The 14,190-nt window shown below is 36.7% G+C and overlaps 1 protein-coding gene across 9 annotated transcripts in view; it reads right to left on the bottom strand.

Moving 5' to 3' along the window:
* NFIB (nuclear factor I B) overlaps positions 1-14,190 on the bottom strand; it is a 169,852-nt gene that overhangs the window by 20,283 nt on the left and 135,379 nt on the right. For 3 of the 9 annotated variants that reach the window (XM_075079379.1, XM_075079381.1, XM_075079382.1), the window contains exon 9: positions 3,330-3,495. The exons of 4 other annotated variants lie outside the window; for them this stretch is intronic. In XM_075079379.1, the coding sequence (XP_074935480.1) occupies positions 3,330-3,495 (166 nt within the window). The remainder of the gene's footprint in view (positions 1-3,329; positions 3,496-14,190) is intronic. 2 more of the 9 variants (XM_075079383.1, XM_075079380.1) reach the window with 1 other exon arrangement.

The raw sequence follows: 14,190 nt of genomic DNA, 5'->3' as shown, positions 1-14,190 counted from the left end.
AATTGGACCAAATTTGGAAAAACATGTAAATTCCTATAAACTTCAATGGAAGCTGCATGTGTAAATCCTATTGATGTCTGTTGTTAAATTAAAGCTCATCTGATTAGTATATATATATTTAAAGTTATTAAGTAAGATATATATTTGAAGGAATCATGAGCCTGACTCTCATTTCCATTACACCAAAGGCACCAGTGAAATCACTGATATTGCATTGTTGAGAGAAAAAATTAGTGCACACTTATTATTCTTACTGCTGTGAAGGCTGATGACAAAACTGTAAAAGAAAAAAAATTGGAATCAAAAGTTTAGTTTACTTAAATGGCATGAAATGAATCTTTACAGGCCTTTGAAAATAGGATATAATCTGAATAGTATTTTCATAAGAAGAGAGCTGTGCAATAAAATATTAAATATTCAACTCCCCCATGCATCAGGAAACAACATTTTCCCATGGGGACAATTTAAGGTAGTCTCTCGCTGTCTGCTATAGAAGGTTGAAGAAATCCATTTCTGAGGAGAAAGGGAACGGTAGGCAGTGCTGGGGTTAGTTACAGGATATGGATCCTTCACCTGTAGGTCACAGTTCTGGTCTTTGTCAGTAATCCCTAAAAGCCATTACACTCTCATGGCTTTTGGTGGCACTTATGGAATAAGGCAGGGGGTCTTACTCCACTTTCCAGTGTGGAGATGTCTGCACTACAACTTGCAGCATCACAACTTGGAAACTTGCAGGCAGACAAATCAAAACTACTAAAACTGAACAGACATACGGAAGGATTCCAGTGAGGAACTAGATAGGAGTACTTACTGAATTGGCCTGTTGGTATTAAAGTCACACAGCAAACACAAGCAAAGGAAACCAATCAAATTTAAAGAAAAAAAAAAAAAGGCTTTATACAGTAAACAGGCTTTACTGAAAAAACTGCCATAAAAATAAATCAGTTATTAGAAGGAAATTATGGTGAGGGTCACAGGGTTCCCCAAATATCATCAAAGCCTGCTGTTCTTTCTCATTCAAAACAATTCTGCTGTTGCACTTCAGAATGAAAAGGAGTGCTAATCATTTGACATTTTATTCTCATCAGACTGAATAATAAGGTCAACTCGTTGGCCAAGCATATGTTTTATAAATATATCTATATATATTTTGAAACAAACAATCAGTTATTGCAGATAAAAGTAAAACCATGCCTTAAAATATATTTAGTCTTGATTTTCCCATTAAGTTAACATTAGCACTCTGTGTGTTGGGTCTGTTATGACCGATAATACAGTTTATATGCATTCGTATGTAATTTATATATCAGCAGGACATGATCCCTCATTTTTTGCTACTTCCTTCATCAACAGTCTATGTTCCTTCACTTTTTCCTCTTACAGTTACCAGTCCAGTTTCAAAAGGCTTTACCAAGCAGATAGACTACTGCTCTGACAACCATAACATTCTGAACATGTATCATTTATACGCTATCTCATATGCAGAAGTGACACGTTCAAATAAAATTTGTACATAAGGGTTTTTTTAGAATTTTTACATGCTGTAGTGACAGACATTGGATCTTTAGGCAAGAAGTTACTTGCACAATGCTGTGGAAGTATGAGGAGGCCTTATTTCAAATATCTAAGCTGAGATGTTCTAAGGTTCATGAGGAATCAGGTACCCAAGTTCCAATTAATTGCATGAGAAACTGGGTGCTGACTTCATTTGAAAATATAGTCCAGTTTTTTCCCTTAGTAGTAGGACAATGAGCAGGTTACGTTTGCTTTTCTGCAATGATGAACAGTACGGTCAGATTACCAGAAACCATCCGAACACAGTTCTGACATTGTATTTGTTCTTTTTGCCATTTGTATTACAAACCCTGACCTCATCTGAGAGAGCTATTTAGGCCAGGCATGACCATGTCAAACAGGAAGCAGAATGAAACCATGAATACTTGAATGTATGCAAGAACTCAGTTTTCTCAGTTTTCTATTCTGGACCAAAAGTTTAGAGCAACAGCTTCTTGTTTGCTGCTAAAACTAAGTCATGTTAAAAGGTGCGAGAACTGTACCACAAACCACCAGGGCAGATGCAGATATACTCTACCACTTTTTAACAAAACTCCTGCTATAATAAAAGAACAGCTAAAATACTTCCATATATCTGTCCATATAATTACTTGTTTATACTTAAACAATAGTTTGTCCAAAAGTTACTACTATCCTTTTCTAATAAAGACATAACCAGTTTTCCTCCTTTACATATTGGCCGCTCCTATGCATTCAAGTCTCAGCTCTGCTTCATATTCTAATAAAAAGATTTAAAGTAGTATAACACCTAAGAAACACAGAATTTACGGTCTCTGTTAATAACAGACCAGAAGTTAGGGACTGGATTCACAGTTCAAACACTAAACAGGTCTAAAGCAAGTCATTTTAATGTAATGGACCCTAAAGAGATTAATATTTTTAAAGGCTGCTAAGTTTTCTTCCAAAGTGTATGTTTGGAAGTGTCTCATAAAAATCTTCACCACTCTCATAAATACTGGTAACGCTGGCCATCGCAAGTCCAAATAAAGGTTCAAAGACAACAGAAATGCAGAAAGTAGTTAAAAAACAACTTTCTGCATCACTGAGCATGAGTATTTGGAAGAGAAGAAATTACCCTATACATAGTAACACCTTTGCTCTTATTTCCAAAACCGCAATTCCATTGAAGATAATAGGACAAATAATATGGTCCTATATAGTAATAAAGAGCTCAAAATGTTCAAGTTAGGGTTTTAGGTTTTTTTTAGAAAAAGAAGGAACAGTGGAACTACCATCTGAGGAATTAAAATTTTCTTTTGCCACATCAGTTGTTTTTGCTAAGAACGACACAACCTATATCAATGTGCAATTGTCATAGCTCAGATTCAGTATGCCTTGTAACAAGGCTTGATTTCTGTAGGAAAGCTCATTGAGGAGCAGATTATCCAATCTCTGTTTGGAATTCCATCTGTGGGTCATTGTATAACCTTGCTGTCTGGGTGTGCTTCTCAATGTCTTAAGAATGTCCACCTTAGATGAACAACCAAGTTTTGTTTTTCTTGCACAGTGGTCAAATATCCAGACTTTTCCCTTTCATTTTGGTTGTCATGTCACAAACTTTGGTTCATGTAACATGATGCAGTGGTTGAAATTTGGGGAGGAAAAGCTTTGCAATCGGATCACATTTGCTCTCCATATAAAATGATGAGCATCCACTTGGTCAAATAGTAGGAAAAGGTGCCTTTTTCTGGCCTCCATTTGAAATAATATCGAATCTTTGATGGACATTTTTTGTTTCCTAAAGAAATACTTACTGGTTGCTGTAGGTGAAGATGCCTCACCTTCAGTGGATGTAGTGATGGGTTTAGTATCTGTCATGGTCAGGGTCACAGGTCGCACCGCACTGTGATGGGGAGAGGGTGCCAAAACTGGAGTAAAATGGCCAGGCACTTTCCCTACTACTTGACCACTGCTGTTAGGCTACAAAACAAAACCAAAAGAATGCCTTGTGAAACATACGCGTTGCATTTAAGGAACCTACCCACCTATGTTAGGGTTTTCCAGAATGCCCATCACTGTAGTACCTCCATGCTGGAATGTACCATTCTAACAAAGCTATGAATTTCTATGTGGCAATTTCTGCAGGCAGATCCCTCCTCAGATAGGCAGTACATACTTAAGTAGCAGTACTTTTTGGTAAGTTTTCTTTCCTTCTGGATGCAGCAAGCATCAGATTGTTTCAAAATTTATTTGCTGTTAATGTAGTGGCTGTGAACCACAGTAAATCCCATGATAGCAGGATTAAACTGACCAGGCATAGGCCCTAACGTACAAAGTATTACGAGCAAAAGAACAATGCAAAACCTCTGTTTTCACATGCCATACCACTCTGGCTTGGAGCATAACCAAGACTTGACCACAGTTGTCCACAGACATTACACATACTGGAAGGCTAACCAATAATTCATGTTTGGGAGTGGGAGAGAGGGTTAGGATACAATGCACTATAATGCATATGTCCTAACATCAGGCCAAAAGCCACCTTCCGAAAACACAGAAATGTTTAATAATGGGATCTTTGCAAGTCAAGAGCATAATAAACAAACACACTTCTTACATAGATACAAGAGGCAGTCTGCATATGACCTTATGGTACAGGTCATGAAGATAATATGCTATTTTCTGCATGTAGACAAATCTAAATTTGGCAATGTTCACTGCTAAATCTATATGTTTATCCAATGCTTAAACATGCCTTAGACATTCTGCATGACTGTAAATACTCCAACAGCAAATAAATGGCAGTAAAAATTAGCAAGCAGTAAATAGTTTTTTCAACAGTGGCTGATAACTTTTGTCTTAAAATGATTGTGTGTTCTGTGAATCATACGTATTTTAAAATACAGCCATACAAAGTAAAAAATACTGGGCATCTTATCATCAGAATGATCTTGTCAACTTCGAGGTAACTCAGAGTAAAGTAATAGACTGATAAAGGACCTGATTCAACTGATATAAAGAAAGGTTAAAAGAGGTAAGCATGACTATAGTAATGAAATAATAACTGGGCTGAGACAATTACTGTAAGTATGTGCAGAGTATAAACACACAAAGAGGAATTATTTGGAAAGTACAGGAGATATAAACTTTGGGTAATGGAATGAAATTGAGAATGAGGAAATTTAAAATTAATAGCAGGATAAACTTCCTGGCAGTATGATCTAATAGACTTTGCAAATGCCCCTAAGGGAAAGTCTTGTTCTTTAGGACACCTAAAACTAAGCTAGAAGAAAACACTAGAAGATATAAGTGCAAATGGAGACCAATCTTGTATTCATATGAACAGTAGGCAGTTAGCAGGCTATTTCCCTCTCTAAATTCACAAGCCTTACAATGAAAAATAACAGTAAAAATGCACACTAATGAGAAGCGGGCAACAAACTAAATGAAAAAAAGTCACCCCCTAACCATAACTGTATGTTTGGGGTAGTGCTGGTGCAGGGAGGGGATAGAAGAGCCACAAAATCCCACGGTCTTGCATATATAGAGGTATTTACCACTTTTTTATTCATGTTCCTAGTTGCATAAGCTGAGAAGTCACTACTAGGAGTTCAGTAACAGGACTAAGTGTCAACTGTCAAAGTAGCTTCAGAATTAGAAATCAGCATGGATTCAATGACAATACTTTCACAAATAACATAATTTCCCCAAATAACTGGTATGCTACATTAAGTTTTATTTACTGGTGAAACTTAACAGTTAGATAGATGTCCCTTACTACATGTACTTAAAATGAAAATGAGATGTGATGGAATATATACAAGACAACTTCTAGCAAATAATGTGGCCTAAAAGTTTACTGAGCATCTGCTTGCACGCTTACATGACCAATGGGTCATAAGTGGTGAATTCAGTAATTACAGAGATCTTTCCTCAAGAACACAAATTACATCATTATATTACAGTAAACAGTCATATGTTAAGTATGTGTCAGTAAGTCCACTTTCTTTGAGATCCATCTTATCATTGGTTTAGGCAATTTTATTTTGTGGGCTCTATTTTAAAGGCCTGCCAGCTTTAAAGCCAGGAATCATGGTGACCAGAATTCTGAAACCACCTGATTTAGAACAAAATTAAAATTTTAACTAATGTAAATTCAGAAAATCTCTAAGAGTTACCTAAAATAAATTCCCCACACAAATAACCCACGATACTCCAAAGCTAAGAGGCAACAATGTATCACCTTCTACTGTTCCCTAGTGATCCTGGTCAACAGGAATGCAATGGCTCACACCGACTCCAGCTTAGTCCTTGTGCATGTGGTCCAAATGAGCAAACCCCTTCCTTGCTGAATCATAAGACAAAGAAAATACTTATACCCCATTCTCATGTAAACCATGTTTTTCCCTGTGCGATACATAACAGCAGTGCAGTACATCACTCCACTTCAAACTGAGGGTGAAATCCTGTCCTTGTTGAAATCCATGCAGCATTTGCTAGTGATTTTAGTGGATGTGGTTTGTGACCCCCTACCAAGTGTCTACCTTTCCCTTTCTTTTCTTTTTTTTAATGCCTTCTTAAATGGAAGGCATTGTTCCGTATCTGTCCTACATGTAGAACAGTGCAGACACAATATAATGCAACTGAGGTCTGCAACCTCTAGACAGAAAAATAAAACCTCCAGAGTAAGAAAAGGGAAAGCGCGTTACTTCAATAAGGTTAATTCTTCTGGTTCCAACATTTCAGACTCTGACTGCACATTAGATTTCAAATGCAATTATAATCTAGTTACCTGCCTCTTAGCAATTTTACTGCATATTGTCACATTTCCCCAAGTATCTTCTGACTGCACTTTATGATTTATTCTGCTTTTATTTTTGTAATCTCTAACATCTATTCTTTTCCTTTTTCAAGAACTCTACCTCTGTTTTCACATTTGTAATATATCATTTGTTTTAAAATTTTGCAGTAATGTCAAATACTGTATATTGCAATAACTGTTCAGCAAACAGGATAACACAAGAAGGGATAAGTACAAACAAGATAGAGCTTATGGTACCATGTCTAAGAACCTAACTTCTCCCCCCATACTGAAACTTTCCTGTATTTAACTTTTTGACTAAACTCAGTTGTAGGTAAGCACATACCTACCAGGACTTTTACGTATGTAACTCTTCCGCAATGCTAGCTGTCTTTCAGATGTGAACTAAAGTCCTCCCTTTGACAGAGATTTGTCATAGGAAATGGTACACATGAAATTTTCTTAGAACATCAGTGTTTCTCCTAGGTGTGCTACATCTGAAAACAGAGTTTATGAACAGCGGTCTCATACTCTCCCAAATTCTGTTACATCAACGTTACTCATAAGAAACCTTGAAACGTCCATACTTAGCTTTCTTGCACAGAGTGAACAACAGTGAAGCAGTTAACAAAACTGATATTTAAGTTATTGTAATTAGTTTGCAGCATAAGATCATAAAATAGTCCTAAATAAACAGATCATGTAATTGTCTCAGAGTTATTGCTTAGGCCTGTCTTCAGACTGACGCTGACATTGCTGCATTGATTTATACTCAGTTCACGCTTCTGTGGTTATCTTTGCAAACACAAAACTAAAAGCTTTTGAAATTAAGATCTAGATTCTGGACTGTGGTAGCTGATAGCGGTACAACCTCAAGAACACTGTCTCTCCCAGATGTCTCAGTCCTCTGTGTTGCTTTAAGTTTTCAGCACAAAGAGGGGAAACCTTCTGGTCAGAAATAGCCCTTTGAAGTTGTCAATTCATAATCTTATTGAAAACTGGCTGCTAAAAATAGCTTCTGTGACCTGTCCTGCTTTTAACTTTTGCAGTTATGTCAAAAGATATTTTGGCATGGAAACTATGTATCTATTTGGACAATATCCACTTGAATTACAAGTGCAAATATTTATAGCACATCATTTAATACAAAATCTTTTTGTCCTTATTTAAAACAAGTTCTAGGTTCTAGTTCCAGTTTTTCCGGAAGAGATTCTTCCAGACAAATGCATTACAGGTGAAAAATCAACTGTTACCATCAACTAGGGCATCAATATGTCTGTGTCATGGATTCACAAACACAGAAATTATGCCTGAGGCATAAACCTCAAGCAAATTGCATGGAGGCAGCTGTCTTAGATAAACAAGCTGTCCATTTGAAAATGGGAGAGGGAAAGAAGTAAACACAATGAAGGTCTGGCAAATTTAGCCCCAATTTATGCAGGTATGTATTTTTCTATTGTTGGATTGGAGGCTAATTTGATTTTCAGATCTGCATACATTTTCCAGCTTTTTAATTCACACCATCTTGAATCGCCACAGGTTAATCCATTTATGTGCCTAAAGCCACAGATGAACTGTATTCACTGTCATAGCTGTAGCATAACTTAACTCAGACTGTCAGACTGTTGATAATCTGTGTGCACTATGCACACTTTCAGTTAATCCTTAGGTCTGAAGTCTGAACAGAAACTTGCAACAGATATGAATACAAACTTTCTGAAAATCAGGATTCACTATACCTGTTTTCCCTACTACGATTTTAGTGACATATTTATGATCAGTAATTAATCAACCTCCTCTCAGACTTCTTCACATATTTGCCCAAATGTCAGCACATTTACACCTTTGGTCTTCAGGTACATTTTATCATATAGCCCACTAATTCCACCATTAAAGAAGTCTTTCTGATGCCATAGCGAAATCGCAACACTAGCACCTACAGATGAGATACCCAAACATAACAGAAATTTGATATACATATTAAGCAATTCACATAAACTGTTAAGTTGCTTAAGTGACAAAATATATTTTATGTTTAAATTTGCGCAGTATTTTTTTTTTACAAAATAATTGTAATTATAATTCCAAATTCCAAATAAAGTATTTCCAAATTTCCTTGGAATCTTAACATACAAAGCATATTCAAAGAAATAATCAACAAAGGCTGAAAATCATCTTAATACTGTGCCTGTCCTAGGTACAGCTGCATATAATACTGTTGTTAGGTGTTTCAGAAAGAAGTTTCAGGGCTTAATAAAAATAACATTATTCCAGCTAACCACTACACTTGGAGAACAATACACTGGCATCTCAAAAGACAAGTTTTTCAGTAGAAACTCTGTGTTTCCTAAGCAGGCTACCATATTACAGTCAGGTGATCAACGAATGAGTGCAGTTTAGTCAAACTGGATTCACTGTGTTTGGAAATACTCTTTGGAAACAGCTTCCATCCCTTGTAATGGCAAAGTTCAGATACTATGGTGAAAAATATCACTGCAAAACCCTATGGCAGTGTAGTTTTGAGACCACTGGTTGAATTAATTTTGTTGATGAAGCTGTAGAAGATCCAGTCCTGCACATTTTAGTCCTCTGCTCACATACAAAAGAGATCCTGGCTGATAAGTTCTGTCTTTGAGACCATGTCATTGTGCTCTGTGATACCCGCAGAGGGTGATGGACATTTCAGGAAATCTGCAAGTGAAAGAAAGTGGAAGAAGTATCTTCCATTTTCCTAACTCCCCTCCTCTTCTTTTTTTTTTTTTTGTTATACAACACAGATGCAACCTTTTACCTCAGTAGAGCTTTTGCTTAGGGCACTGTAATGCTACATCACTTGTAAACATCCAATGGCCATATTAGTCTGCCATGGAGACAGCTCAATGGTACAGGAGGCACTTTCATCAAATGTACAGAAGACATCCTCAAGTTATTACCTGAGGAATATAACACAGTGCCTTTGTGACTCTGCTAAATGTAAGGGAATGGTATTATTAGAGCACTACCAGAGAGACTGTAAAAGGTACTGTAGGGCAGTTCCTCTTCAGGTTGAACCTGGTAGGTTCCATGAAGCATTTGTTTTACAAGAAGCAAGGCTACACAGATTTCCTTTCTACTGTTGGACACTACTGGAGCAACAGAAATGTACTTTGCCTTTTTACAGTGCCCCTTACCACTTTTCATAAGGATGAATCTCACTAGTTTCCATCCCCTTGCAACCTGAATAACTTATTGGTACAGCACTTCTTACACAGACCTCACTGGGAGATGCCACACAAAAGCTTCAGGTGGTGTGGCACGCAGCTACCTGTCTGCTTGAGGAATTAGCTTTAGAAAAAGCATGTTGTTGCCAGTTCTTGGCTGACAACATCACTTCTGTACTACTTTCTGAGAGAAATCAAGGTGTTGACTTTGATCTATAAAGCTCTGAGTCTCACCCATTTGAGAAAGCATTTCCCTCTTGGTGTAACACTGCTGAAACTGAGAGAAACTGCAGAGCTTCAGCAACTCATGTTCAGACACAGATATCATAAGACATTCTAGGTGAAGAGAGCTCCATCCTGAATCATAATTTTACCTGTGAGCTCACAAAATATGAATTATTTGTTAACAGGTAGACCACAAGGAAATATCCAGCTTTCTTTGTGTATTTGTCTTAAGAGGGTAAGTCTGTGTTACATAAGTATGGGAAAGGAAATCTCTTTGTAGATAAATGTTCAAAAGATATCTTTAGGTTAAATGGTATTTCATGCACTCTGGTGACTTATAGCTGTGGATTTAATAAACTAAAAATGAGCAAACTAAATACCAAGTAATAGTTTATAACTGCAATTAAATCTTTAAATGTCTTGTCAGTAGATAGTTAAGCTAGTACTCTCTCTGCCTCCCAATTACAATTAAAAACAGCACATTGCCATATTTAATCTTCAATAATTTCTTAAAAATTACAATTAAAGACTTGCCCAAGAAGCTGAAAACTATTAAATGTCAACAAATACAGGCACTAGCTATACCAAAATAACCGCATGCACCTATATTGCTTGTGTCTGCATATTCTGCTAGCATTCTCCCAGGAACAGGAAACCCTTTGACCAGCCCAAACAGAGCCTCACAAGATTCCCTCTTCATTGCTAAATGACTGCAGTTATTGTATTGAAGAACGACAAAGCATTTGCCTGGCATTCCTGAAGAGTGTGCCTATCTTTCGTTGAACAAAAAATTGAATACCCCAATCAACTATGAGAGGACAATAAGTAGCCTCACCAGTTTCCAGAAGCAGCTCTCCTCAAGCAGTTCAGATATTTCTGTCTTCAGACAAAGATAAAATCATTAAAAAGATTAAGCTACAAACTAGCCCACATTGCAACAAAGTACGTTTTTACAGCCCCAGTAATTTTAGTCAATAAGGGGACAGCGGTTCACTTGGACTGTAGTTTGTAACATGTGTAAGCCATTTATTGTAAGAGGAAAAGGGACAATACCTAACTCCCCCAAACTGGAGGCATTTTTACTATGTCACTGAAAATGACATATTTAATTAAAAATATCACAAAAATTGATTTAAGGTTAGCTGGAAGCTGTGCCCTTCATAAAGCAAACTCAAAGGGCTTGCAAGATTGTCTACTTGTGTTTGCTTGGTTCAGTCAGAAAAAAAAAAATTCTCATTGATCCCAGGATGCTTTTCAGCAGGATTCACCTTAGCTGTTTGGTTTACCATCATTTTCTTCATCACACTTATTGACCCTTCTTCTGTGATTCACCACACCTTAATCAGGAAATTACTCCATTTAACTCAATGGGGCATTAAGTTTAGAGCTTTTGGTTTTGACTTCAGCCACTCAAGTGTTGTGCTTGGTGATTTGTTCAGGCTCACTCAAAGTCTGATTTTTATACTGTGTATTGATTCATACCCTCTTTATTACTAATGCATTTCAAGTTTGTGCAGATTTGTGTGTGCACGTGCACATGTGTACATACACCCAGAGGAGGTAATATTTTCCGAGATTAAAAGATTCACCCACCTGGAGTCATTCAAAAAGGAAATACGTGTTCAAAATTTGTGGTAGCTTTGAAAACCTCAACACACTGTAGATGGATAAACACTGTAGGTGGTTTAGACACATACCAGCCTATTAGTTTTTGCTGAAACTTACAGTGAGTAACCAGTACTAATTTAACTGCAGAGAAACGAGCACCAAGTCATAATACAGATATATACTCACACACACAATCTCACCCAGTAGCATGCGTGCTTAGCTAAGAAGAAAAGCATTGAAATAAGGATAATAATAACAGCTCAGCAGAATTACTTAATTAGTGGAAAGTACAGCAGTTCTCAAAACCTTGGGAGCTTTTCAGACTACTAGTTGGAGGCAAGTCCAGCTCTATATCTAACAAGGTCCATTTCTGTTCAGTACATGTGTTTATTCTCTAGATTGAGCAAGGGATAAAAAGCAGATATGCATGAAACTGACAGCCATGGCTTTCTTTTGTTTAGGACCATCCATCGTTGAATCATTTTTCTCTGCAGCCAAAGGGCCTGTTTGAACTTTCTGACTGTTCATCACACACAATTTGGAGTATTTAACATTATGTCAAGAAAATTGCCCACTGCTTCCCACTGTAGAAACCTATGGAAGCTCTATATCTTTAAATTAATTTTACTTAAAGTATTCCATTGAATAGCATGACTGTCTCACTATAATCAGTGCAGCAGTAATGTAATTAATCTCAAAATTGCTGTGGGGAGTACAAGGCATCTTGGTTGCTTGTCGTAACAATCTAAATTAGCGTATTACTGAAAGATGTTGGGGAGGAACAGTTCATTTTAGGTAAATGCTGTCAGGGTATCCATCCTTTCTATTTCTAAAGCTGAAATTAAAACTATCATCATAGCTCTCTTTTTGAAACCCAAATGAGTATGTTTTGAGGTGGGAAAGCATAATTAAATTTTATGTGGTATTCCTACAGATGCAGTTTTGCATTTTATAATAATTAAATTCGTTTGAATAAAAATTCATGTTTTATTTAGAAAAGAAGAACTGGTTTGGCTCAAAGCATGCCATTGTATCAGAACAATTCCCTTTTGTCACTGAAACTTCACAGACGGCTGCTTCTTTTCCTAAGCAAAAAATTATTCTTGCTGTTTTACTTTTTGTACAGTCATCCTTTAACTGTTTTCTTTAGACTGGGCATACAACTCCTCTAACCTAATGTATAGCATTTCTCAGAGGTGAACTTTAAAGAATTAAATTTAAAAGAGATTCCACTAATAATACTGATTAATGATAATAAATTGCAGAGAATAGCTGATGCAGATGCCTGGAATCCCATACTTGGTGTTGTTTAACCCCATCCCCTCTTCTCAGGAACTAAATCAAACATCAAATGAAATTAAAAACACTAATACAAAGGTTATGAAAGGTGACGAAAGTAGTAAATTGAGGCCAGTTTGGCCTGTTATTCCCTATGGAGCCACAACACAAGAATAGGAAGTGTTTTCAGTTTGCTACGACTCTGAAAAAATCGGCAGAGTAGAATTTTATCCTTCAAGGTCTAAAGATTAATCTTTTAACCACAGATAAGGGAAGAGAATAAGACTCTTGCTGGGCAGAGAGTTGAAAACGCTTCTCCTGCACAATGAATATACTCCCCAATGTTAAAATCACAAGACAGAACACTTGTCAACTGTCTGAAAGAAAGTCAGATACTTCATTTAGATGTTGTATTTTTTCAGTGATGATCCAAAGCAGAACACTGAACAATCCAGAGACATTACCACCTAATCTGCCCTTTTAATATATATAAGAAATCAAAATGTAAGTAAAACAAGCACTGAATAATTAAAGAAATGCATAACAGTAAGGGTCTGATTTTAATTTGCATAATCTTTCTCTTAATAGTGCCTAATTAAGACATCAGTTTAAAAAAAAAAAACCAACAGAACTCTAAGATTTTCCGCACTGAATTAACGTTAAGGACTTTTAATGGATGTCTTAATTAGACTTTGTTATTCATGGAAATTTTACACAAATTAAAATCAGGTCCTGCATGCAACATTCCCAGCTGAGTCTCAGCAAAAATACTATATGGGACTGAAAGACTTTTAATCCATGCACAGATAGCAATTTGTATTCTAAAGCTGACATACTCCATTTTCACTTTTTGGTTTAATTTGCATTAATATTGTAACCAACAAAAATCATATAGTTTGGATTTCTCCCTTCAAAGCAAAATTAGATTCTATTAATCCACTTTTTTTTTTTTTAAACACATAGAAAGTCATGCAGCTGGACCAGAATATTAGCCCGTGGGGACAACAGCCACAATGACCTTCTGAACAGCCCAGAAGGGCCATATCTGTTATTCAACATAGAAAGTTTGAGTCAGGATCAAGTTCTATCAATGTCGTGCTTGAAACACACACACTGAAAGGCCTGTCATTATTGGTGAAAGACAAAACAAAACAAAACCCAAACCAAAATGGTGTCACAGCAACACCTTCATCCCTGATAAGACAGTCCTTCCAAAGGTACCTAACTCTTAGGAGCAGGAAAACCTAACGGTTGCTCTTCACTTTACATTCGCAAGGCTCTTGCAGAGAACATGATGAAACACAAGCTACAGGGCTCCACAGGAGCCTTTCAGACAAGGCATCAGAAATAAATAACAGCCTGAGCAACAAATATTACATTACACTGACACTGGAAATATTCCAAGTATTGGCAGACCAAGTCTCAACTGCAGTTTAGCCTTTAGTGCAGATCACACGCTAACGCTATGTGCTGATGCTATCATGGAAAGCGGTTTTGCACACAGTCCTTCACAAATTACTTCGCTAATGAAAACCATCTTAATTTCCCATATCAGACACAAGT

The sequence above is a fragment of the Phalacrocorax aristotelis genome, chromosome Z (assembly GCF_949628215.1).
Source record: "Phalacrocorax aristotelis chromosome Z, bGulAri2.1, whole genome shotgun sequence".
In the NCBI taxonomy this organism is placed as follows: domain Eukaryota; kingdom Metazoa; phylum Chordata; class Aves; order Suliformes; family Phalacrocoracidae; genus Phalacrocorax; species Phalacrocorax aristotelis.
The sequence above is the reverse complement of the archived record's forward strand: the minus strand, read 5'-3'. Positions and strand labels throughout refer to the sequence as shown.